Genomic DNA, 23,978 nt, shown 5'->3' on the forward strand with positions numbered 1-23,978 from the left:
GGAAAGTAACAGGAAGGGCCCAGCAGGCACAGCCCAGCCAACAGGGCAGCAAGGGGTGGCTCCTTTGCAATGCATTTCCCTGAAACATAGCAAATAAAAGTTCTACTTACTGCTCCAAGCATGATTCTGAAAATCAGCCACCGAAAGCCCCACAGAACAATCTGGGACGGGGGGGTCCCCGTGGGCAATCGAGACAGAGTCCAAAGAGGGCACAGGAAGATCCCCAGGAATCCTGTTTCCAGAAGCTGGGACTCCCATCCTGGAACGATGACAGTAAGAACACAAAGGGCCGTGTTAGCAACAGCCGGACATTCTCCAAAGAAGCAATTCCACCAAACACCGTTGAACTTAAATGGTCCCTAAACCAGGGCAGGTGGTGTGACGACCTGACATGAAAGCTGAACAAAGAGTGGACTCTGGCCCCAGTCTGCGCTAGGTGAGGAGGAAGCCAGAGGGAGACGCAGGTCCAGGTATCAGGAGCTGCAGCTCCACTGCAGAACGTCAGGGTGCGCGCTGGGAGCCCCGCTGAGAAATGCGGTGAGCAGTATGTGCATGGCAGCGACAAGGGCTCCGTGTTCTCACAGACATTCCCGGAGCTGGGACCTGAAACAGGCTTCAGGCTACTGTCACTTGGCCTTTCTGCGTGCTGCACACATTCCCTTGGATCTCATTTTGATCAAAAACTTTATGCAGCATGAAAGATGCTTTACACAAGAGTCCACACACTATGGTTTCATTCACAGAAGGTTCTAGAATGAGCAAAACTGATAGAGAAGAAAGAAATGGAAACCCAGCTGCCAGGGATGCCAGGGTGACACCTGGTGGGGGTGAGGGGCAGGGGGTGCCTGGGCCGAGACTCATCAGAGGCACCTGAAGATCTGTGCATTGCACAGTTTGTGAATTTCTTCCTAAAACAAAACAACCAACAGACAAACCTGAGTTCTGAACCCAAGTGTTTAGGGCTGGATGGACAGCTCTTGGGGTCTGCAACTTGCTTTGAGACGCAGAGAAAGTTTGGATGAGGGATGGGGTGAACCTAGTGCAACCTTGGTGGTGGGTTTATGGGTTTCACTGTGCCCCTATTTGAAACTTTCCGTAGTTTGACATTTTTCATAATAAAATGGGGGGGGAGCCCTCTCGTGTTCTGGGGATTTCTGAAGCCCCAGTTCCAATCAGCTCCTCTGTGGGAGAAGTCAGTTTGCTGTGAGGCGGTGCCCGGCACCAGGGTTGATGGGCACGGTGGCCAGTGGGGTGTCTCTGAGGCTCACTGCCTCAGCTGAGCCACGTGCGCCTGTGCTGGGGATGCTGGGGCCACCAGCCTGCACCCTGCATCCATCCCGGGAGGATTCCAGAAGCAGAAAGAAGCTTGGACGGTGCTGGGGAGGGGTGCCCTCAGGAGAGGGGACGTGAGGTGGGGGCTACAGTCGGGAAGGGGGCACTGGTACCACCCCTCTGTGGGGACTCAGTGTGTGGGATGCCCACATGGGCTCAGGCCAGCCCCCCTGCGCCCACCTGCCCTGAGCCAGAGCTGGGAAGCCTGACTTCTGTGAGGACTCCCAGAAGGAAAAAAACAGGAGGTATCAGCAGTTAGTCTGTTTTTGGAGATTGCAGACGCAGACCAACCGCATACCTCGGGTCAAGGCTCTCTTCTCATTTGCATCGATGCAAGACCTTTGCTTTACAACTTACTTCAAACCCCCTTTCTTGTCTCAACCAGGAAAAAACAGACTTTGTTCCTTATATGACAGTTTCTCTAGTTTTATCTTGAGAATAAAGATATCTGTCATCAAATTTGGACTCATTTCACTTAGGGTGTGTTTTATAATATGTGCCTTCATGCCCCAGGGGTGCCACAGAGCATGGAAGTGACTGGTAACTGCGGCGTGCTTCTCTGTGGACGCCTCCACTTTTTGACAGAGAACCTCTCAGACTTAACCACCTGCTCCAGTCCCTCCGCCCACACGCTGAGAATGTGTCAGAGCCTGGAGGCCCCGGGCCACCGGGCAGCAGCACGGGTGGGCAGGCAGGCGCGGAGCATCCTGGGCAGAGCCAGGCAAGCCGCAGAGACAGGCAGGTGGGGCGTCCACCCCGACCACCACAGGCACGGGGACACTCGCTCAGCCCTAACGTGCAGAGCTGGCCCTGCCTGCACTCACTGGAAACCCCTCGTAGACTCTGAGACGCTCACGTGGGTGCAGAGCATTCCCCAGAGCTCAGGCCCGCCTTCTCTAATTGCCACATCACTTTGCACAGATGTGACGAGCGGAATTTTAACATGCAGTTTGAGTGACACCAATCAAAGTGATATGCAAATGGCAGAGCCCAGAGACCCACCTAAGTGCCGGCAAGCAGGTGATGGGGCGGGCAAGGGACACAGCACCATCTCAGGGACTCACATGGACCCACAGAGGGTCAGCTGCCCTCCTATGAACCTACTGGAACCTTCTTCACCCTGCTGGGGTGGCTCGGGGAGAGCGGAGCCACCTATGCCCCTCACCGACCCCCTGCCCATCTGGCTGGAGCCACCATGTCACCGGATGCTGGCCCCTGGGCCGTGAGCACTTGCTGACACCGTCGGAACAGCTGTGCTGTGGCACCAGGACCACCCACCACTGTCCTCCAGCGCGGCAGGTGGGTGTCCCCAGAAGACAGATGCCCAGGATGCCACTGGCTGGCTTCCTGCGGCCCACAACTGCAAGTGCTGACCTGAACGCAACTGGCCGATCCCACCACGGCCTCCTACCAGTTAGAAGTCCCACTCGGGAGGGTGCCTGGGCCTTTTCAACCTGTGCTCAGATCCTTTTCTGGAGGGGAGAGAGCAAACTGGCTCCTTCATGGGTGTGCAGACACCTACTCAATTTCAGGGGGCGCCTGCGTGGCTCAGTTGGTTGAGCATCCGACTCTTGACTTCGGCTCAGGTTATGATCTCATGGTAATGGGATTAAGCCCTGTGTTGGACTCCGCGATTAGTGCTTCTGTCTCTTCCTCTGTTCCTCCCCCCGCTCTCTAATAAATAAAATATATATATTTTAATTTATTTGACAGAGAGAGAGAGAGAGAGAGAGAGAGAGAGAGAGAGAGAGAGAGAGCGCGAGCGCAAGAACACAAGCAGGAGTGGGAGAGGGAGAAGCAGGCTCCCCGCTGAGCAGGGAGCCCGATGCGGGGCTTGATCCCAGGACCCTGGGATCATGACCTGAGCCGAAGGCAGATGCTTAACCATCTGAGCCACCCAGGTGCCCCACAAACAAAATCTTTAAAAACAAATGTTCACTTCCACGGTGGCCCTAGAAGGCTCCGCCCCATTGAATGTTTCTCAGGGATGCTGCTGATGTTCGGTCCCGCCAATGGCTTTGGGGTGATGGTTAGCTAACGTCCACTAGGAAGCCACGAAACCTGAGGTCCATGCAATTGCCTGTTTCTGGACTGTCACTTCTGTGGCCACCGGCTTATTTCCAATAATGTAGGCAAGTGGTGAACAGGCCATGTTTGGGAAGCTTCCATGTGAAGCGAGGGGAAGTCCTCCAGTTGAGGGATGTGGGGTCGGCACTCTTGACCCTGACGCTTGGACAATGACTGCCAGAGCAGGTGTCAGGCAGCTCCCAAGCGACATTTGCCCTTCTGAGGAGCTGCGTGCTCACTGCCTTCAGCGATGTCCCGACAGGCAGTGGGGCCAGGGACAGGCCGCACTTGGGGAGGCTGCAGGGTCACCCCAGCCGGTGCTGATGGGACAGCGAACCTCGACACAGCACTGACCAGAGCTCAGGGCCAGCCACCACTGTCCAGGTCCTCCAGGTCGGCAGTGGCCACAGCCCAGAGCCCTGCAGCCTGTGGGCAGCTCGTGTGGTCAGAGGGGGGCCGCTCTCCTGGCTTGTGCTTTTGAACTAGCATTTAAAATGGCAGGGCATGTGACACATGGCCCATGTCTGCCAGGCCGCTGCAGGGGAAGCCTGAGGAAAGACCCCATAAAACGTGCTGAATTTGGACCCTCAGCACATTTAGAAGCACAGGACCCTCAGTCTCTCGGCCCCTCTTGTTACACCTCTGGCTCAGCTCAGGGCACCTGCTCTCTAAATAAAACCAATGTACAGGTGGTGCTTACCTTTCTTCCCTACTTAGGGACACGTGGAGAATGAAGATGCTCTTCTGCTAAACAGCCAAAGAACCCAGTACCAAGAGGCCTGACATGTGCCTGGTGACGGGGGGTGGCCCAAGGGCATGACGCCTCGAGGCAAACAGTGCGGGGGTGGGGGGCCCCGGCTGCCTCTCTGGGGTCTGCTTGCCCGGGATGGGAAGCAGACATGCTCTGGCCAGCGAGGGGCCCGCTGGGCCAGGGTGGCTCAGAGGGGAGGCCTGCAGCAGGCCTCTGTGGAGGTCACCCCGAGTCAAGGTCCACATGGCACAAATGCAGCTGCTTCCGACCCAGGAGAAAAACATCATCGAAGGCAGAAGCTGCGCAAACGGCTGCTCTGGAAAGATGGTACCAACCAAGGGCTCGTCACCTTCAGGAAAATCACTACCGTTACTTAGAATAATGAAGTGTGGCACCTATGGATCCTTCAAGAATGACAGCCACCATCTAGAGGAGGAGCAGGAAACCCATTAGCTTCAGGTTAGAAACCAGGAAAAAGGAGACAGATGCCTCCCCTCTGACGGGCTGTCACTCCTGTGCGGGGCCGCCCCACCCGCGGCCACCCGGGGCTCCCGGCAGCAGCTGGAGAGCACTCGAAGCTCTTCAAAGTCGCTTTCTTCATCTTTCCAGGTTCCATGTCAGGGCGGGAAGTTATAAGCAGCCCGCCAATCTGCTGTGCAGTTGCTGGTGCACCACAGAAATGCAAGGGGCCCTTTTTGTGCCGCAAGGGTGAGAGAGCACCACAGACAGTTCTGAAGTGACGGCGCCCCTCACAGATGCCAATGCCTTTCACCCCTCTGCAAACCTTACAGCCCCTGCAAACACCCGCCACCACCCCACCCCCGCCGTGGCAATGAGCCACAGCCAGGATGTATCACGTGTGAGTCTGCGGGGAAGGACACTGAGGGGCCTGGCCTCAGCGACCCCTTCTGGCCACCAGAATGGCTTGTAGAGCTGACTTGGCCCTGAGGGGACAGAATGAGGACAGTCCTTTGTCCTGAGGGGCTGGGCAGTACTGATGCCAGCCTCGCCCCAGAGATGGGGCCACACACCTGCCTGACCCCCAGCCCTGGCCCCCAGGACCTGCCTGGAGCGGGATCTGCTCAGGAATCCTCCAGAACCAGCCTGAACTGGGTAGGGGAACGTGGCACGTGAGGCTCTGTTCTTGCCGTTAGTCCACAAGACGAAGCCTGATTTCTGAAGGGAGAGGCAAGCTGGGGGGACTCCAAATTTCAGAGGAAGAATTTAAGTCCGATCAGATCGTGAACAGGAGTGAATTTTATAGCAAGTGGATACTTTTGGAAGAGTTGGTTAAAGATTTCATGCTTTAAATAAAATCATTTTAAACTGCATGCTCCCAATTATGAATCATTTAGAAAATTGTTACTCTGTGTTGTAAGGATGTCCTTGGGCGCTGCAGAGAACAGGAAGTGACCTGTGTAACCTGTACACCCACACAGCGACCCTCCATCCACTGCACTTTGTCACGGTGCTGGTTAATACTCAGTTACCATGGCAACCAGACTTCCTAGCCCCAGGTGTCCCCTGTTGCTCAGATCTGTGCAGGTGTCACCAGCTAGCCTGAAAACAAAACTCACAGCAATGACCTTAGCTAGCTTTACTAGTTTTGGATAAATATGAAAATGCTTCCTGTCAACGGAAATTAAATCTAGCAACAGAGATTTCTTAGGATTAATATATTCCAAATATTTAACATATATCAGGCTGAAGGGCATGATGCATTACCATTTCTTTGTTTTTTGTTTCCTGTGCATGAAAATTAACTGAAGCCCATCTCAAAGTACCTTGTCAGAAGGCTGAGACGTCCTGGTCAGTGCTGTCCACAGGGCCTTCTGCCACAGCAGGGATATTCTGGATCTCCTGTGCTGCTGAGTGCCCACTGGCTAGCTCAGGGTGCAAGGGGCAGGTCTGGACCCTGCTCCCCATCAACCCTGGGAGGCACGTCTGTTGAGAGACACCCTATGTCCATGGGCTCTGCATGGAGTGGGCCTCATTCCAGCACTGCAGCGGAGTGAGCTCCTGCATCCATGCACACTGGGTCCCTGTGCCCAAGGAAGTGGGGTCACCCTCACCCCACACAGTTCTGGAGGATGACCCGTTTTCACTTTGCTTTTCTACATCTTCCACACACTCAGTGAACATGGTTTCTGGGCATCACTGAAGCTGCTGATGGGCACGCCTTTGTCACTGAAGCAGGGCAGGGCCTGGCTGATGCGCAAGGCTGCCATGTCCAGTTATTGTATAAACATGCAAATCATGGGGAGGGTCAGCTCATCTGAAAAGTAGGAAGGAGTCACACACTTCTCCAACCGGCATGCGCCCAGGTCAGAGCTTGGGGCGGCACTGCAGCCTCACCGCCCCCCAACAGACACGGTCTCCACAGGGGGTCACTACATGGGCACAGCAGCGTTCTTCCTCACCTGCCCATACAAGTCAGGACCAGCTTTACTCCCCTTCTAAAGGGAGTGCTTTCTGGCCCTCCAGTGAGGTGACAGGCAGCTCTGGGTCTGGAAGCTGGGATGGCCACCAAGGCACAGCACACCTCACAGACCCAACTGGGCAGCATGTACATTCCATGGGGCCACGGAGAGGACAGGCGGGCATTAGTCACAGAACGGGGACCCCGTGGGCACTGCCAGCAGCCAGTATTGCTCAGAAGTTGCATGCGCAAAGGAGCCTGGGTTGGTGGTCTGGTGAGGGGAAGGGCCAGTGATGTCCTCAGGCACCACATCCCTGATACCATCAGGGGAAGTTTCCAGAAACGGTTTTTTTTTTTTTTTTTTGAAGGATCAGTGCACAATGGAGGAGGGGTTTCAGCTAAGTCAGTTAACGTGAATCATCACAGAAAAACACCACACAGGTGACCCACAGAGGCCTGCAGGGAGAGGGTGAAGCTAACCAGCATACCACTAATGGCCTCACCTACCCCTTCACCCCACCCTGGGCTCTCCTCCCTTGCTGGAGGCCCAGGCCCAGGCCCACCTTGGGTCTCTGCCCCCAGTGCCCATTCCTGGGGCCCTCTGGTCAGGTCTCTGCTCAGATGCCACCTTCTCAGGGAGGCCTTCTCTGGACATGACATTTACACCTGGGCCTCAGTCCATCCCAGTATGACCTACCGAACAACACACTCACCGTGCCTCAGACTGCACATCTCACTTGCTTCCCTTCTCCATTCACGCCGCACCCAGAATGCAAGCTCAGGAAGACATGGTGAAGCATCCATAGTAAATGTCTTCAGGATGTAAAGGAAAACATGCCCATAAGGCATAAACAGATAGGAAAACTGGGCAGAGAAACAGAACTATAAGAGAAGAACCAAACAAATTCTAGAACTGAAAAAGAAAATATCTGAAATTAAAATTTTACTAGATGAATGTAGTAACAATTGGGAGGACAGAGAACAAAAAGGTAGTGAACTTGAAAATAGCTCAACTAAAGTTATTCAACCTGAAGAACAGAGATTTTTTTTAAAAAAAGATTTTAGAGAGAGCACGAGCTGGGAAGGGGCAGAGGGAGAGGGACAAGCAGACCTCACTGAGCACAGAGCCCGATGACCCTCAATCTCATGACCCTGAGATCGTGACCTGAGCTGAAACCAAGAGTCAGATGCTTAACTGACTAAGCCACCCAGGTGCCCCTAGATTTTTTTTTTTAAAGATTGAGTAACAAAAGAACAGACCCTCAGGAACTCGTGGAACATCATCAAAAGGTCCAAATATACATAACTGGAATCCTAGGAGGAGAGAAATGGGCAGAAAAAAACCTGAAAATATACTGGCAAAAATTATTCAAATGTGGTAAAAGATGTAAGTTACAGATTCAAGAACCTCAGAGAATTGTAAGCAAGATAACATCCCAAAAATGCCACACAGAGAGACAACACAGTCAAAATGCTATAAACCAAAGACAAAACCTCCGAAGCAGTCAGAGAAAAATAAGACATTACATTTGGAGAAACGACAGGATGAATGACAGCTGACTTCTTGTCAGAAACAATGAGGGTGAGGAAACAGTGAGCCAAATACAGATCCTTCCACCTCACGCAACTATCTGTTCAGAGAGCAAGAACCCATATGCTTTCAAACAGCAAAGTACCAAATCCTTGCAGAGAGAGAATGTTGAGACAATCAAAGATGTAAAGAGGAAACAGCATTCAAGCAATCCCTGCACAAGTGTGAAAGGAAAAAGCACTAACCTCAATCAGCAAGACAGATCAGGCTGCCCGCCTGAGCAGCACAGGACAGAACAACCAAAGACTGTGCTTCAAAGGACCCAGAAATACAAGCCATTTTCTTTTGGACATAAATGCAAGTGGGAAGACTGTGACTTTAGTGCCTTCTATTAATAACAATAAAGAGGTAGAAAAACACTCCACGTGATTACAAATAACACCACAGCCTATGAGAAAGCAGAAGAAGTTTCCCCAGTATTAACCATCTAAGACTTGCTTTCATTTGGGTCATTTTGATTTCATTTTTCGGACATGCTGAGTCCTCCAGCTGTCATTCAGAGTTAACAATGGCCCTTCCCCACAGGCCACCGAAATCAAGGATCCCTAGTGTGGAAATGGAAGGACACACTGTCTGCAGAGAGGTATCAACTGAGCAGGACTTCTGGAAAGTGAGCCAAGAAGCCAGGCATGAAGCAAACCTTCCCTCCTCACGGATAGTACGGGTGCAGACAGATCCAGCTTTAGAACAGAGTCCTAGCTTTGCATACATGGGAATGATGGGAATTTTCTACATCTTGATGGGAAGTTACACAGGTGTATGCATTTGTCAAACTCTAAAAGTATATACTGATGATCTGCACATCTCATTGTGTGTGAATTCTCTGTCAAGGGAAAAAAACCTGAGCACACACTAAGCTCTAGTTAACGACCTACGTGCTGAAAGTTAATATTCGGAGGCAAGTACGTGGATATGTGACATTGACTTTCAAATGCACCAAAGTAGATGATGGACTGACAGATGGACAGAGAGATGAGGAGATTAGCTATATAAAGGAAAAAAATCTAGTAAACTATAAACTGTAGAAGCTAGATGGTCCATATATGGGTTTTTACTATACAATCCTTTAAGCTTTTTTGGTATGTTTGAAATTTTTCATAATGATATGATTTAAAACGTCCTATGTAACACTTATTCTTAGCCATTGTAAAAATAAGAAAAAGAAAAGTTCTAAGACTTGACATAGAAAAAAATACGATTGCCTACACAGAAAGTTAAAAAAATCTACAGAATATGAGCTCAACTATCAAGTGGCACTGGCAGCAATTGCAAATGACATTAGACGGAACCCTATAAGGAAGGTACTTCGGCACCAAGTGATTCTTCTGAAAGTTGACAAGACAAAGATTAAGTGTTCGATCTTGATTTTTCCAAGACTGCCGAGGACTGCTGCTCATCCCGCACACACCAGCTGGATTTTGCGCAACCAGATAGTTGATGAAGGAAAGTTGCTTCAATTAAAAAAAAAAATCCCAGATAAATGCGAACAGAGTGACAGAATGAGAGTGTGTGCTCCGGGCGGGCCCTGGGGGGTGAGTCCAGGCACAAGGCCATGGCCAGGGCCTTGGTGCTGCTGACGGAGAACTTTCTAATGGATGGATCAGGCTGGTAACAGCTGGTCCCTCAGCAATCTCACCACTGCAGAGAGCAGGGAAAGGCAGCCTGTGCTTTCTGACCGACAGCAACAGAAGTCCCAGCACCCGTGACACATCCCTCCCAAACTCCAGCCCAACTCTGATGCCGCCTGGAGCCCGGTGGCTAGCCCACCAGCGACAGGCAGGGGACACCAGGGCTGGAGGCGGTCAGCTCCATGTGGGATGAGCCGTTCTGCTACAGAACCCTGTCTGGGAGCACGGGGGGCAGCCGGGGAGGCTGCAAGCAGCCACAGGAACGTATCCCCGGCCTCATTCGGACACAGCAACTGTGGAGAAACCTTTAACTTACAAGGCGAACCTGCTAGAACCCCCACGATGTTTTCCAAGTGCCGCTATAAAAGGCACCATCTTGCTCGGTGCACCAGGAAGCGGGTCTCCCGCACCCAGCAGGGCAGACATGGAGTCAGTCAGCCCAAGACCAGGCCCCTGCCTGTTAACGGGGACACCCTGAGACGGTGCATGCTGCAAAGTTCTTGTAGTCAAAAGTTAAAGAAAAATAAGCAAGGAATTCTCCCATCTGCTGGGACATCTAGAACTGACTGCCAGCATGTTCACAAATGCTAACAAACTGTGAAATGCAATGTTTTAAATTGCCATTTGTTCCAGAAGCCAATCTTACAGTATGGGAATAAGTCTTTTAAAAAGATATTTAAAATATTCTAAAAAATAGAGAGATATTTAAAAGCTTTGTAAAGGGGCGCCTGGGTGGCTCAGATGGTGAAGCGTCTGCCTTTGGCTCAGGTCATGATCCCAGGATCCTGGGATTGAGCCCCCCATCAGGCTCCTGGCTCTGGGAGGAGCCTGCATCTCCCTCTCCCTCTGCCTCTCTCCCTGCTCATGCTTTCTCTCTCCCTCTCTCTGTCTCAAATGAATAAATAAAATCTTTAAAAAATAAATAAAAGCTTTGTAAAGAAAACCATTAAACTTTATAGAGAAACACACAAGGTTTTTAAAAACGCCAGCAGAATGAGCGTGCATTTTCCAGAAGAGGAAACCAACAGAGCAGCTGAAAGTCAGGGTCTCTGGGAGCATGGTGAGTCTAGCCAAGCTATTCCGGAGTAACTCTAAAAACAATTTTTTCCCCCAAATAGGAGATCCACTTTCCGAATGACTGGCTTCCCTAAGGAGGTTAAGCATAGGAGGCAGAAATGGGACTGAGGAAAGGCCACCGGTGGTGAGCTGACTGAGAGCACCACTCGTGGCCCCCTGATGTGGAAGCCAGAACCGAGCCGAGCCGCGCGCTCCGCACTCATCACTGCCGGGGACTGCTGCCCATCCCACACACGCCAGGCATGCAGGGCCTGAGGGAAGGGGAGGGAGGACCCAGGGTCCCGGTGCATGGCAGCCATGTTCTCTAAGAAGACTGACGGTTCTGCTCCCGTTCAGTGACCACATAAGAGGGGGCATCCTGCTCCCAAACCACAGAGCTCACATGTGCACATGCAAAGCCCCCCGCCGCTCACACCCACCCCAGGCTCTGCCCCTGTTACTATTTTCATTGGGGATTATGACTGTAATTGCTGATTTTGGCACCATCAAAAGGGAAAAAAGGGAAGAGAATTGTCCATTTACGGACACTGAGCCAACTGTCTTGATCCAGATCTTGAAGCCAAGTGACTGAATGGCAGGGGAGAGCCTTCCCCAGTGAGAGTTGCATGAGGATGTCTGTTCTAAATGGCCGGAGCTTACCTTGCCGCCCTATATGAATGGGCACCGTGCTGAGGCAGGCTGGGCCCAGACACCAAGTGAGAGCCTGGCACCGCACCGAGGCAGGACCTTCACATGAGTCAACAGAACTACATACATGCTTAGAATTTAGGAAGGGGCCGAGCCGTGGGGCGTCCAGAAGCTTCTGAGGCTTGGAGAGCCACTTGGCGTGGCAAGAATCACAGCTTCCTGTTTCCTGAGTCACTGCTTTCATCCCCCTGCCCTGGGCCTTTCTTGAGGCAGATCACACAGCTCTTACTCAGATGGAAGGTGGTTTCTGGCCATCAAAAAACACAAAATCTGAGACATAGCACAGAGTGAGCGGGCAGGAGGGTGGTAAACTCACCAGGCCTGACAAAGCACCAAGGGCCACGCCGTGCATGGCCCCTGTTCTGTGGACTGCCTCTGTAGACCCCACGGCATCAAATAACCTTGATTACAAAGTACTTTGTGTGCCCTCCTTTCCTCAGGCTCACGCCCCCGCCCACGCCCACAGCTGGGCTTCATCAGGGGCTCCAGGAGACCATCTCCCTGCCTTATGAGCCCCTCCCTCCCTAACCCAGATGCCGCTTCCTAGATGACCGCTCTTCCATCCCTCAGCTCTCTCCCCGCACCACCTGGGGGGGGGCTCTCTCCACACACCACCTGGGGGGGGTTGGGAGAGGGGGTTCTCTCCATGTACAACCTGGGGGGGCACTCTCTCCACGTACCATCAGGGGTGGGGGGAGGGCTTAGGCAGCAAGGCAGAGCACAGGTCAACCTTGGACCGGACCGGCCGACAGGAGAGACAAATCCCAGAGTCCGTTCCCAGTCTCGACACCCTGCCATCCTCTGAAGACCTCCACTCCTCCCAAACCCCCAGCACGCACAGGCCCCCACACTCAGAACAGGCCCCTGAACGCCATCCATATCCCACCTATAGCCATAAACACCATGAAGCCCCCAGTCCCAGGAAAGGAAGTGACTTTTCACCAAGCCAAAGGCACCTGGCTGGCAATGGGCCTCACAACGCCCCTCAGCCAAAGCACAGCTGGCTCCCCTCTCCTGCCCTCCCTGTCCCCACCTGGGCTCCTCAAAGCCTTTTGGGAGCGTGGTCTCCTGTGCTGTGCCCAGCTCACATCTGTTCACCTTTGATCTAATACTGATTTCATTTTATTAGAACCCATTTATTAAAACTAATGTTATTAAAACAAATTAATCCTAAATTGAGAGCAAAAATACTCAGTGAAAATAAATTGGAACTAAGAAGAAAAGTTATCTGATCACCTAGAGATAAATCTAACTCCTTGATCATATACTTCAAAATAATTGATTTTTTCAGAAGCAAAAATGGAATACAGTACACATAATTTAAAACCCATTATAGGTGGTGCCTGGGTGGCTCAGTTGGTTCCAAGTGTCTGCCTTCAGCTCAGGTCATGATCTCAGGGTCCTGGGATCGAGCCCCACATCAGGCTCCCTGCTCCCTCTCCCACTCCCCCTGCTTGTGTTCCCTCTCTCGCTGTGTCTCTCTCTGTCAAATAAACAAACAAAATCTTTAAAATTTTTTTTAATATATCTTAAGTATATTTTTGCATCATTAAATCATATTGTTTAGTAATCCACAGAGACGTAATTTTAGCTAATTCTCCATGAACCTTTAAGTCTATTTCCATTTTCTCCTGCCATAAACACAGTGATGCCCCCCTCACAGTCTTTCTGCACACTCCTAACCCTGCTGTAGGAAACCGTGACGTGCGACTGGCGACCCACAGGTACCCAGACTTTGAAGATGCCAAACCATAACCATGTGGCCATGCTGTCCTCCAGAGAGGTCACGCTAACTCGTGTGCTCCCAGTGGGGCCTGGCTGCCCGGCCACCCCAGGGCTGCTGCAGACCATCCTCCCCAATGCCAGGTACGCCACTCTCATGTAGGTTTAACAACTGTCTTCCATAACTACTGGATGAATTACCTTACATGCTTTAACCTAAAACTGCCCAACGTACCACTCGCTGTTTGCGGCGGGTTTGCAGTGCTTTATAAAGGCCTCTATGGATGGTAACAGCCCTTGAACATCAAGGTCGTCTCATGCGGTGTGTGGTTACTTGTAGGGCACATGGTGAACACGGCTTCTTCAACCCTCAGTGCGCTTACCAAGCAGATACATATGCAGGTAGGTCATACACAGAACGTAGACATAACACAAATACAACACGTCACACGTAATGCGTATTATATAGAACATGTACGTGTGTGTAAATGCTGCATGTTTATAAACAGGTTTATTTGTTAGTCTCTATTTGCCTTCCCCACACATCCTGCTTGGTTTTTTAAAGATTTACATGTGCTGAAATCTACTCTTTGTGCTGTATACTTCTCAGTGTTTATTTTTTAGAGCAGTCACAGGTTCACAGTGCACTGATGAGCAGTGCAGAGTCCCACAGACTCCTTGCCTCAGTTTCCACGATGTCGACACAGGTGCAGATTTGAGAAGCCCCATCACAGTCAGCATGCAGGCAGCCGGCTCCCCAGTCCCGGCCCAAGATCACACCGCGGGCGGCACCTGAGAGGGCTCCTCTCCTGCAGCGAGAGGCCTCTAAGGTTCATCCGGGTCCGAGGAGTGGCTCACGGCTTGTCAGTGGTGTGCTCTAAGTGTTCACACACTTCCTGGCTCTGTCTACCTTGGGGCAGAAAAGCAGTGCCACCCCACCAGTGACGAGCACACTCAGTACCCGGGCCGTGGTATCTAACACTGTTCTCTGCCACAAGAACCAGGGCCCTGGGGAAAGAACTGAATCAAGAGCTGCAGAAGGGACAGTCACAAGATAGTCACACACCTTCACCAGGTGACCCAGGTCGGCATCGCCTGCAGCGAGTCATGTGGACTCGGGCACCCGATCTGGTAACAAGGGCACCTCACCTCTGTGACCCATCTCATCCCGAGAAACACCAGACAAACCCAGCGTGAGGGGCATCGGACCAAATATGGGACCAGAACTGCTCAAAACGACCAAGGTCATGAAAAGCCGGGAAAGGCCTCCAGACTGCCACAGACCAGAGGGGATGAAGGAGACGAGGCGACAAAGTGCAGTGTGGCCCCGGGAGGGGCCCTGGAGTGGGAAGGGGCACTGGTGGGAAAGCTGGAGAAACCCGACCACAGTCTGGTTTGGCTGACAGCCCTGACCACAGTTATGTGCCACCTACAGGGATGCACGGTGAAGGCTTGATGAGGCCTCTGCACTTCTCTCTGCAACATTTCTGTGATTCAGAAACTATGTACAGATCATTTTTTAAAAAGTCCTGTTCACACCATTCCACCAGGTACAAGCCAGAGCCTCTGGTCAGCACCTGGCTTGAGAGGCCTTGCCCCACCGACAGGCACGCACCTCACCATCTCGAAGCAGACAGGGTCTCAGGCTTGGACAAGAGCCATGTCTCGCCCTGACAACCTGGAAACAAAGCGTGGCCGTGCCACTGTTAATCCTGAGTTCACCCTGGTTGATGCCAAGGAGCACAGACCCCCACGTGGGACCTCAGGTAATGCCTCTTACTCCATGGTTGGTTTTCCATTTTGCGCTTTGCCTCTGGTCGGGGTTTTTTTTGTTTTTTTTTAAGATTTTATTTATTTATTTGACAGAGACACAGCAAGAGAGGGGACACAAGCAGGGGGAGTGGGAGAGAGAGAAGCAGGGCTCCCGCAGAGCAGGGAGCCCGATGCGGGGCTCGATCCCAGGACCCTGGGACCATGACCCGAGCCGAAGGCAGACGCCCAACCATCTGAGCCACCCAGGCGCCCCTGCCACTGGTTGGGTTTAATCGATGCACTGTGGACATTTTGCTCAGTGCATCTCCTGTGCACAGTGTTCCCACACCTGAGGCTGCCATGCCATGGGGGCCAACAAAGTCCGTGGGAATGGCTATATGTGCATCAACGCAACCATCTCTCAGCAACACCAGAACACATGCTGCAATCGTGCTAGTGGTCTGAGGTCAGGAGATCTGTCCTTGGGGAAAAAAAAAAACCTGATCAAAGTTTTCTCCATACAACATGTCATGCACCACACCAAGCATGGGCTCCTGAGCTGCCGGCGGTGTGAAGACGAGTGTGTGGCAACTTATACAAAACCCAGACCACTTGCCTCCTTGTGGCATCTGAGTGTAAACCCATGCGCAGGCTCACCATGGACCAGCCGCGTTGTGATCGACCTCCCCCAACCTATGTGCTGTGGTGATGCTGGGGGACCCACGAAGCCCCAGCCCACATGGGCTGACTCTCTCGCGGGAGGAGGGCAGGCAGATCAACGATACACCGACACACATATAAAAACCCACGTCAGATGGTGGTGAGTTGGAGAAAAACAAAGCTGGGCCCCACAGTGGGAGCCGCCAGTATGGAGGCCAGTAAGTGTGAATGGACGTGGCACAAAAATGTATCACAGTCCTGTCTGCAGGGAAGTCTCCTAAATGCTCAAAAGACATTCACTGAGGCTAAAGACAAATGGAAAACCAGCAATGCTCTACTTTGTCAAAGTTACTTAAATCTGAGACCAACCAACATGCCCATAACAAGTACAGGGATCTAAACATTTTATTTTATTTTTTAAAGATTTTATTTATTCATGAGAGACAGAGAGAGAGAGAGAGAGAGAGAGAGAGGCAGAGAGAGAAGCTGGCTCCCAAGGAGCAGGGAGCCTGATGCGGGACTCAATCCCAGGACTCTGGGATCATGACCTGAGCTGAAGGCAGATGCTTAACCATCTGAGCCACCCAGGCGCCCCAAGTACAGGGATCTAAAAGAGCTATAAAGTTCTCAGTAAGAAAAGGACACAACCATTAAGAAGAGATGTGTTCTATGCACTTAGGAACTATTAACAGTACTAAAACTGCTCCGGTATCAGTGTCTCCATTCAATGAGTCCACACAGACAAGAGCTGCTATTGTAACAACAACAAAGCATGGCTTCCTTGCTTAAAATTTCTGTTTTAAAATATCAAAGCATTTACAAAAGAAGCTGGCACACAGCTGCTACTCCAGGCTAACCTAACAATGCCTCTCCCTGTTACTGCCGTTGGCAAAGGTCAGGCTCGCCGACGCTGTGTTCCTCTCGCATCCAACAATGGGGCATTGGAGCCAGGAAGCTCCAGGGACACACACCAGATTCTGGAGGTTCCAGGCCAGCCAGTGGCTGCAGTGGTGTCTGAGAAGACCAAAACCCATCTCTGGCCTCTCAGCTGTTCACTGTGATTCAGGACACATCAGTGTTTACCTGGCAGGGAAAGAGCATGGGGGCGATGGTTCATCTTGCCTCAGACAGGCAACTGCTAATGCTGGAGAAGTAAAGGGTAGGACTCATCTCACCAGTTGCTTTTAGCTGTCTTTATATAAATGTGATCAAGACAAGGGCACAGGGGCGCCTTGGTGGCTCAGTCATTAGGCGTCTGCTTTCGGCTCAGGTCATGATCCCAGGGCCCTGGGATCAAGCCCCGCATCGGGCTCCCTGCTCAGCAGGAAGCCTGCTTCTCCCTCTCCCACTCCCCCTGCTTGTGTCCCTGCTCTATCTGTCTCTGTCAAATAAATCAAATCTTAAAAACAAAACAAACAAACAGTAACAAAAAAAAAAGACAAGGGCTTAAAAATGACCCTTCCCAAGAATAATGCTCTAGAATATACATGGGGAAGAAGGCAGTGGAAAAGTGGCTGTGTCTTTGAGTCTTACCCCTAGCACAACTGGGACCACCCTCTGTGAACCATAGGATCTCTAGGATGGGAGGAAGGACAAATAAGTCAGTGGTACCCAATCTGGCAAAGAGCTAACCTGCCCCACAACCTCCAAATCCAGAGACCTATAAAGCATCCACTCCAGGTGGCCACAGTTCCCGAGCAGAAATCTCTGTGAAGGGGTGAAAAGGAACTGATAGATTATCTAACATGTTTGATTAAGTAAAAATAGTATTGGGAGGAGTCAAGAGGTTGTGTTGGTCAATCTGCAATGGAATGGTAAAGTATGATCAGAGATGAAAAACAAAGCAAACCAAAAAAGAAGAGGAAACTATTAACTCCAGGAAAAGCAAAGAGTTATTAGAAACTAGTAAGCACAATTCACTGTTGGCTCAGCAGCTGACATTTACACAATAAAGATTAAACATGAGTTTCATAAATTATATTTGTGACATAACTATACTGAGATGGTGAGGGAAAGAGAATTAGAGATATGGGAGAGTAATCCTTACCATTCATAATAGGAAGGATATAAAGTCTAAAAGTGTATACCAAGAATAATCTACATAAATGTATTATTCAGAAATACAGAGGTAAATACCAGCAGTGGTAGAAGGAGTAAAAGAATTGCTCTGGGAAACAGAATGGGGTGGGTAGAGGTAAAAGATACTGTTTTTTTGTTTTGTTGTTGTTGTTGTTGTTAGAAGCTGTGTAATACAATTTCTAATCTCTGCACATCTATTTTTTTTAATAATTAAAAGAACAACATGCAGGCCCACTTATCTGCTCACAACGTACTAAAATCAGAAACTGATCAACAAAAGGTCACCTATAAAACCCCGAGGGCTTAGGATTTTTGAAGCTCTTCTCTAAACAGCACTTGGACCAAAGAAACATCAGCGCTAATGATTATAAAGCTACACTATGTGGGACTCCTGGGTTGCTCAGCCGGTTAAACGTCTGCCTTTGGCTCAGGTCACGATCCCGGGGTCCTGGGATAGAGTCCCATATCTGGCTCCTTGCTCAGCGGGGAGCCTGCTTCTCCTTCCCCCTGCTTATGCTCCCTGTCTCCCAGACAAATAAATACATAAAATCTTAAAACAAAAAAACTACACTATGTGCCATTGTCAGAAAGACACTAGAATCTCAGCTGCCAAGGTGAGTAGGCCAGGAACACAGTCAGATCAGAGTGGTGACCTGCCTCCATGATTTCATTAGCAGCCAAAAGATGGAAAATTAATAAGTTAAACAATCAACTCAAAATCTTAGGAAATAAACCCCTTCCTCCCAGAAAGAGGAAACAACATATAAAGAGTACAAATTAATGAGCTAGAACACATTTTTTAAAAAAATCAGATAAAACCACTTACTTGAAAAGACCCATGATAGTTTCAACCACAGGAATAAAGGAGGGAACAGACAAGCACTCAGCACTGCCCAGGAGTTGAGCTAGAACTACAGCTGGGGGTGGGGGTGGAAATGCCACTCCTAATAGCAGGTAGCCATGATGGCAACAGTGGCACGGTGGAAGGGAGAGCATGTGGCAGACAGACCTGGCCACGGGGACTTGCAGCAAGTCTCCAGAAAACGGGGTGGTAACAAAACCGTGTTTTTCAACCCCTAGGGCACCAGCACCCAGGAGACAGCAGTTCATCAACCGTGATGTTACCGTGACTAATGGGGAATGACAAGAAATGCTATCTATATTAATTCCAAAGCACATTCTTTGCCACATTTAGTCTGTAGTGACTTTCCTGTTCGAAAGTAGTATTAAGTTGGATACAAATCATTTTTCACATTTATGTTTCAAATTACTGGAAATAAATCCAAAAGCCAAAAAAGCAAATGTCTAAGATCCACATCTATACAATTTAATAAAAGGTAATTTAGAAGTTCAGACAAAAGCCACCCAAATAGATTCAGAACTAGAAGTATGAATTAAAACAACAAAATGCTTCTTCACTATTCTAGAATTCTGCATACTAAAGAGATAAGCAAGTTTTAGAAATGGAAACGGGTAGCTAGATGTGATGGGAGAAATCGAGAATAAGCAAAATGTTACTGATCGTGTAAGAAAAAAAGGTCTTTAAAATATATTTCCTTGTAGGTCCAACGAAAGAATTTTCACCAGAGTCCTGAGTGAAAACAGACTGGCAGATATGCAGGTAGCACAGCCCCATTCAAGTGTACGGTGACCTTAACCTGAGTGCGTGCGCGCGTCCACGTTTGCACACAGCTCTGAGGAAGCATGAGGGTAAGAGACGGTATAAGGTAGGGGGTTAACAGGGGAGGGAGGAGCAAACGTTAGACGAAAAAAGGCAGCATGTTCAGCGTGCGCACACACGAGGAAGGAGAAGCCAGTACCGTGAGAGACCCCTATGGGCCCCCAGCACCCCAGACCTGACTTCTCCCCCTCCACATGCTAGTCCCCTGGGGACGACTGTGCCAAGTGGGTCACAGCCAGGAGTGCTGGCTGCTCCTTGTGGGGAGGGTGCCTTGGGTGACCCCCAGGACCCAGACCCTCACTGATTGCTCCTTTTCTCCAGCAGCAGGAAGTCTCCCTGCACTGGTGTTCCCAGTGAGCAGAGGAGGGAACTGTGGTATGCAGACAGAGATAGCAGGGCAAAGAGAGGATGGCGCAGGGTGGGGGTGGGGAGAAGGAGGCAAGAATACTCCCCGCAGATCAGGACCGACCCCAAGACCCTGGTTGAGAAAGCACTAGAAATTTCAGACACAACAGACGCTGATGGCTGTCGGGCTCTGGGCCCCTCTCTCAGGCTGTCACAGCCAACCAGGACTGCTCACACTGAACGTGTGGCAGAAGCCATTCAAGATTGTTTTTCTCACTTTGGAAATGAGATCTCTGCTAGTGGAGATGGTTTACAGCCCATGCATGTCACACGGCAGCTCTGGAAATCACTGGATACAGGCTTCTCTGTCCTTCCTAAGGACATGAGCAGACAAGAGACCAAATCCCAACAGTGCCGAGGGGCCCCTCTCATTCCCAGGCAGCAGGGAGGAAGGGTGCCAGGTGAGACCTGCGCGGGGGCCGTGCTAGGAGAGTGGCTGCTCAAGCCTGAGCACCCAGGAAGCAGTAGGGAAAGACTCCCCTGAAAGGGTGCACAGCTGAGCAAGCTCCCAAGACAGGGCAGGCCAGGCTGCCTCTGATTATGGGAATAATTTGATTAAAAGAAACTGCTTTCTTGGACATGGGGGCTGGGAAGGGAATTAGACGAACCATAAATTAAAGCAGAGGATATGAGAACCAGGCAAAGTGCAGGGCTGGGGCCACAAGGGTCTGGAAACGGTTTGGTGGGACCTGCTGCAGCTGAGTCTGCCTGGAACTCCGGGGCTGCATAATCGCTTCCTGTAGGCAGGCTCCACTCCAGCACTAATAGGTTTTAATAAAAACTTCCAATTGGACCAGTAAACCCCTCATTAAGCTGTTTTTAAAGCATGAATTTAAGAGCAGCAAGGGTAAGGGGTCACAGGCAGCATTTAATTCACAACGGCTGGCGGGAGGTGCTGCTGGGACGGACCCTGGGGTTCAAGAGTCCGGGCCCCATTAACAACGATGCCAGCACTGGACCTGCCTGAAAATCAGACTTAATAAGGCAGCAGCAAAAGCATCCCTCTGGACAAGAGAGTGCCGAACACCCAAAGGGGCTGCTTCTCCCCTGTCTCTCCCGAGTACAAGCACAGCCGGCTTCTATGAGGCCCTGCAGCAAAGGACCTGCCCTCCATGCCCTCTGCACAGCAGGTGTGCACCCCCCCTGCACCCCCGCTCCCTGCCAGACACCGACTGAGCAGGACCAGCACCTGCCTGCCTATCCCCGCACCTCACCCACAGAGCTGCTGCTGCTATCCAGCCCTCCTAGCCTGAGATCTCGGTCAGCCCCCAATCTCCTCCAGGGTCCTGCTCCCTAACTCAGCAGTTCGCAGCTGGGCCTACTGACACCTGCCGGCCCGAGGACTAGCTGACACTCAGCATTGAGCACAGCAGGGTCAATCAATAGTTCCCGGAGCTTCTTACTGAAACCAGGGGTCCCTAAAGCCTCCAATTCTCTGCCAGATGGGCCCGCAGTGAAAGCAGAATGCTCTTTTCCCACAAAGGAATGTCCCCAGGGATGGAGCCCCCCCCCCCCGGAATCCTTCCGTCAGACCCCTCACGCCCCAGGGACCAGGAAGGGGTGCCCAGGCTCCCTGTCTAACCAAGGAGGATCCGTGCTTCGTTGCTTCCCGCGTTCAAACACCCTCTGAGATTTCAATCTGTCATCCTGTATTTGAAAAAAAGCAAAGCATACGTGGCCCTGAAGCTCCCTCCAGCCCCCCATACAAACTTCTGAGGCTCCTGCAGGGGGCAGGGCTTATATTGGTGTTTACCTCAGTTCCCCGCCCTCAGCTGGGCTGCGGGACCTCGGAAGGGGCCAGATTTCCATGACCCCTCAACAAAGGACCTTCTGAGCCATGATAGCACCGAAAAACAAACAAACCCCACGCAGCAGCAGGAGTGATGAAAACCTATGGAAATATCATCCCTTGAAGGAAAATTTGAGTGTAAACCAAACGCACTCATGTAGCACGTTGCACCCTTCTGAACGGCAAAGTTCCAGAAGCTCCTGACAGAAGATCAGTGATGGGGGAGGTGGAGACCCGGGACTTGCCTGGGAGACCACATGGAAGCCAACACCTGCACACACTGAGGTCCCTTGAGCTAAGATCACAATTGAAGTTACGTGATACTTTTCAGGACTGGAAACACTCCAGAAGCCTCAGGGGCCTTGAAGCACAGGAGGGGCCTCAGCAAAGCACCCATCCTCCTCGTATGTGGAAGGGGGCACAAGGACCTCTGCGATGGCTCAGCTCCTGGCCGCAGGGACCGTCCCCCTGCGGCCACCAGCCAGCCTCGCCTGGAGCTCTCAGCCACACCAGGCCGGGGGGCGGGGGGCTGCCTCTGCAGAAACATCTGGGATTAAGTTCCAGGACTCAGCCCCAATAAAGGACTGTGGGGCTCTCTGTGGGTCCCAACCTCACTGAACACAGGTGGCCATCAGCACTCAGGCAATGTTGGGAGGCCATGGGCTAAGAGCAGCCCCTTCCGGGCAAAAAGGACTAGAAGCAGCAGCTGGGTGGGGCCTGTTGGTTCCTCCGCTGCTTTCAAGGACGGAGTGAAGTTGGATCAAGTCTCCCACCCTGAGCTCATGAGTATCAAAGAGCACACCTTCTGCAGGGGAGCAGGAAACGGTCAGCACTCAGCAGGGACTTGAATTAATTACATTTAGACCCATCTTTGAAGTAGAAGTTACCAAACCAGTGGCCTTTAAAGCGCAGCCACACTGAACGCTTCAGCAGAGACACCGCCCACAAGGCAACTTCGTAACGCGCCCTGTGCTTGTCCTGCGTCCCGGAGCAAACAGCCCCATTCACGTGGCCGTCACCTTACCCGGCAGTCCCACCTGGCGGCAAATGGGCCCTCGAGACCCCAGGGCGCAGGTGCCACTCACACTGTAGAGGGGACCCCTTGTGACAGCAGGAAATGTTCTAGAAACCCAGATACCGAGAAACGCATGGTCATTCTGAACAAAGGGAAGGTGCCTGGAAAGGGGGCTTGGCAGTGCAGCCCTCTTCCCAAACTGAGGGGAGTTATACTTCACCCACCATGTCCTTCGAGGGTCAGAGAAGCAGCTGCTTGAGTCCCCAGAAGAAAAGAGACGTGCCCCCTGGAGTCCCAGCTATGAGTCCACAGAAGTTTCTACAGCAGCAGAAGGGGGCTGTGACACGTGGGTCCAACAGGGCTACTGAGCACCTGCCACGGCACAGGTGTAGCTATGGGGCTGCACGTGGACTCACCTGGCTCTCATGAATCCGCCCCGGCGTGGCGGGAGCTGCGTCAGCGGCCGCTAGCTGGGGCCCACCTGCTCCGAGAACGTGCTCCCGGCGCAGTTCAGCGCTCAGCAGGCAATCCACAGAGTGGCTCATCTTCACCAAAGTCCATTGTGCAAAACACAGACACGATAAATAGAATTAAAACAAGCACAGAAGGGGCGCCTGGGTGGCTCAGTCGTTAAGCATCTGCCTTCGGCTCAGGTCATGATCCCAGAGTCCTGGGATCAAGTCCCACATCGAGCTCCCTGCTCGGTGGGAAGCCTGCTTCTCCCTCTGCCACTCTCCCTGCTTGTGTTCCTGCTCTCGCGGTCTCTCTCTCAAATAAATAAAATCTTAAAAAAGAAAAAAAAACGAGCACAGAAGAGCATGTACACTCAGGCCCAGACGACTTGCTTGTGGCAAGAAACGAGTTCTCTTAAGCAGCCCAGGCCAGGCCGCCCGCAGGTCTCAGTCCTTCTCGTTTGGTGGTTCGGGGGCCTGGCACGCGGGCCACACCTCAGCAGCTGGCTGCTTGTCCTCTGACATTAGTGAGGGCGAGGCATCTAGAGCCGTGTGGTAGTCTGAAGGAGGCAAGCCAGCAGCGGCTGTCAGCTCCGGATTCGGGATGGCCGGCGGTCCGAGCGGCTGCACCGAGCAGCCTCACGTGACGCCGTCTTCCTCAAGGCCTCCTTCCACGGAACACGTGTCAGCAAGTCAGCTGCTTGCTAGCAAGCGCCCACGGGCGTCACGGGCTCCCAGTGACACAGCTGCGGCTCGTGAGCGCCAGGTTAACACCCACGACGCACAGATGGAGGCAGATTTGTTTGAACTCAGAGCAAAACGGTGGCTGTTTGCTGGGTCTCCCGACAGCAACTCTCCCACCATGGACGCT

General features: G+C 51.7%; 1 protein-coding gene across 4 annotated transcripts in view; it reads right to left on the reverse strand.

The window, feature by feature from the left end:
• The window catches only part of LMF1 (lipase maturation factor 1), a 96,381-nt gene that overhangs the window by 47,866 nt on the left and 24,537 nt on the right, over positions 1-23,978 (reverse strand). Inside the window, exons 1-2 of one of the 4 annotated variants that reach the window (XM_027612906.2) lie at positions 23,072-23,088; positions 111-259 (exon numbers count right to left, since the gene is read on the reverse strand). The exons of 1 other annotated variant lie outside the window; for it this stretch is intronic. In XM_027612906.2, the coding sequence (XP_027468707.2) occupies positions 111-122 (12 nt within the window). In that variant the 5' untranslated portion in view covers positions 123-259; positions 23,072-23,088. Of the gene's footprint in view, positions 1-110; positions 260-23,071; positions 23,269-23,978 lie in introns of those variants that run through there. 2 more of the 4 variants (XM_027612903.2, XM_027612905.2) reach the window with 2 other exon arrangements.

The sequence above is a fragment of the Zalophus californianus genome, chromosome 10 (assembly GCF_009762305.2).
Source record: "Zalophus californianus isolate mZalCal1 chromosome 10, mZalCal1.pri.v2, whole genome shotgun sequence".
Taxonomy (NCBI): domain Eukaryota; kingdom Metazoa; phylum Chordata; class Mammalia; order Carnivora; family Otariidae; genus Zalophus; species Zalophus californianus.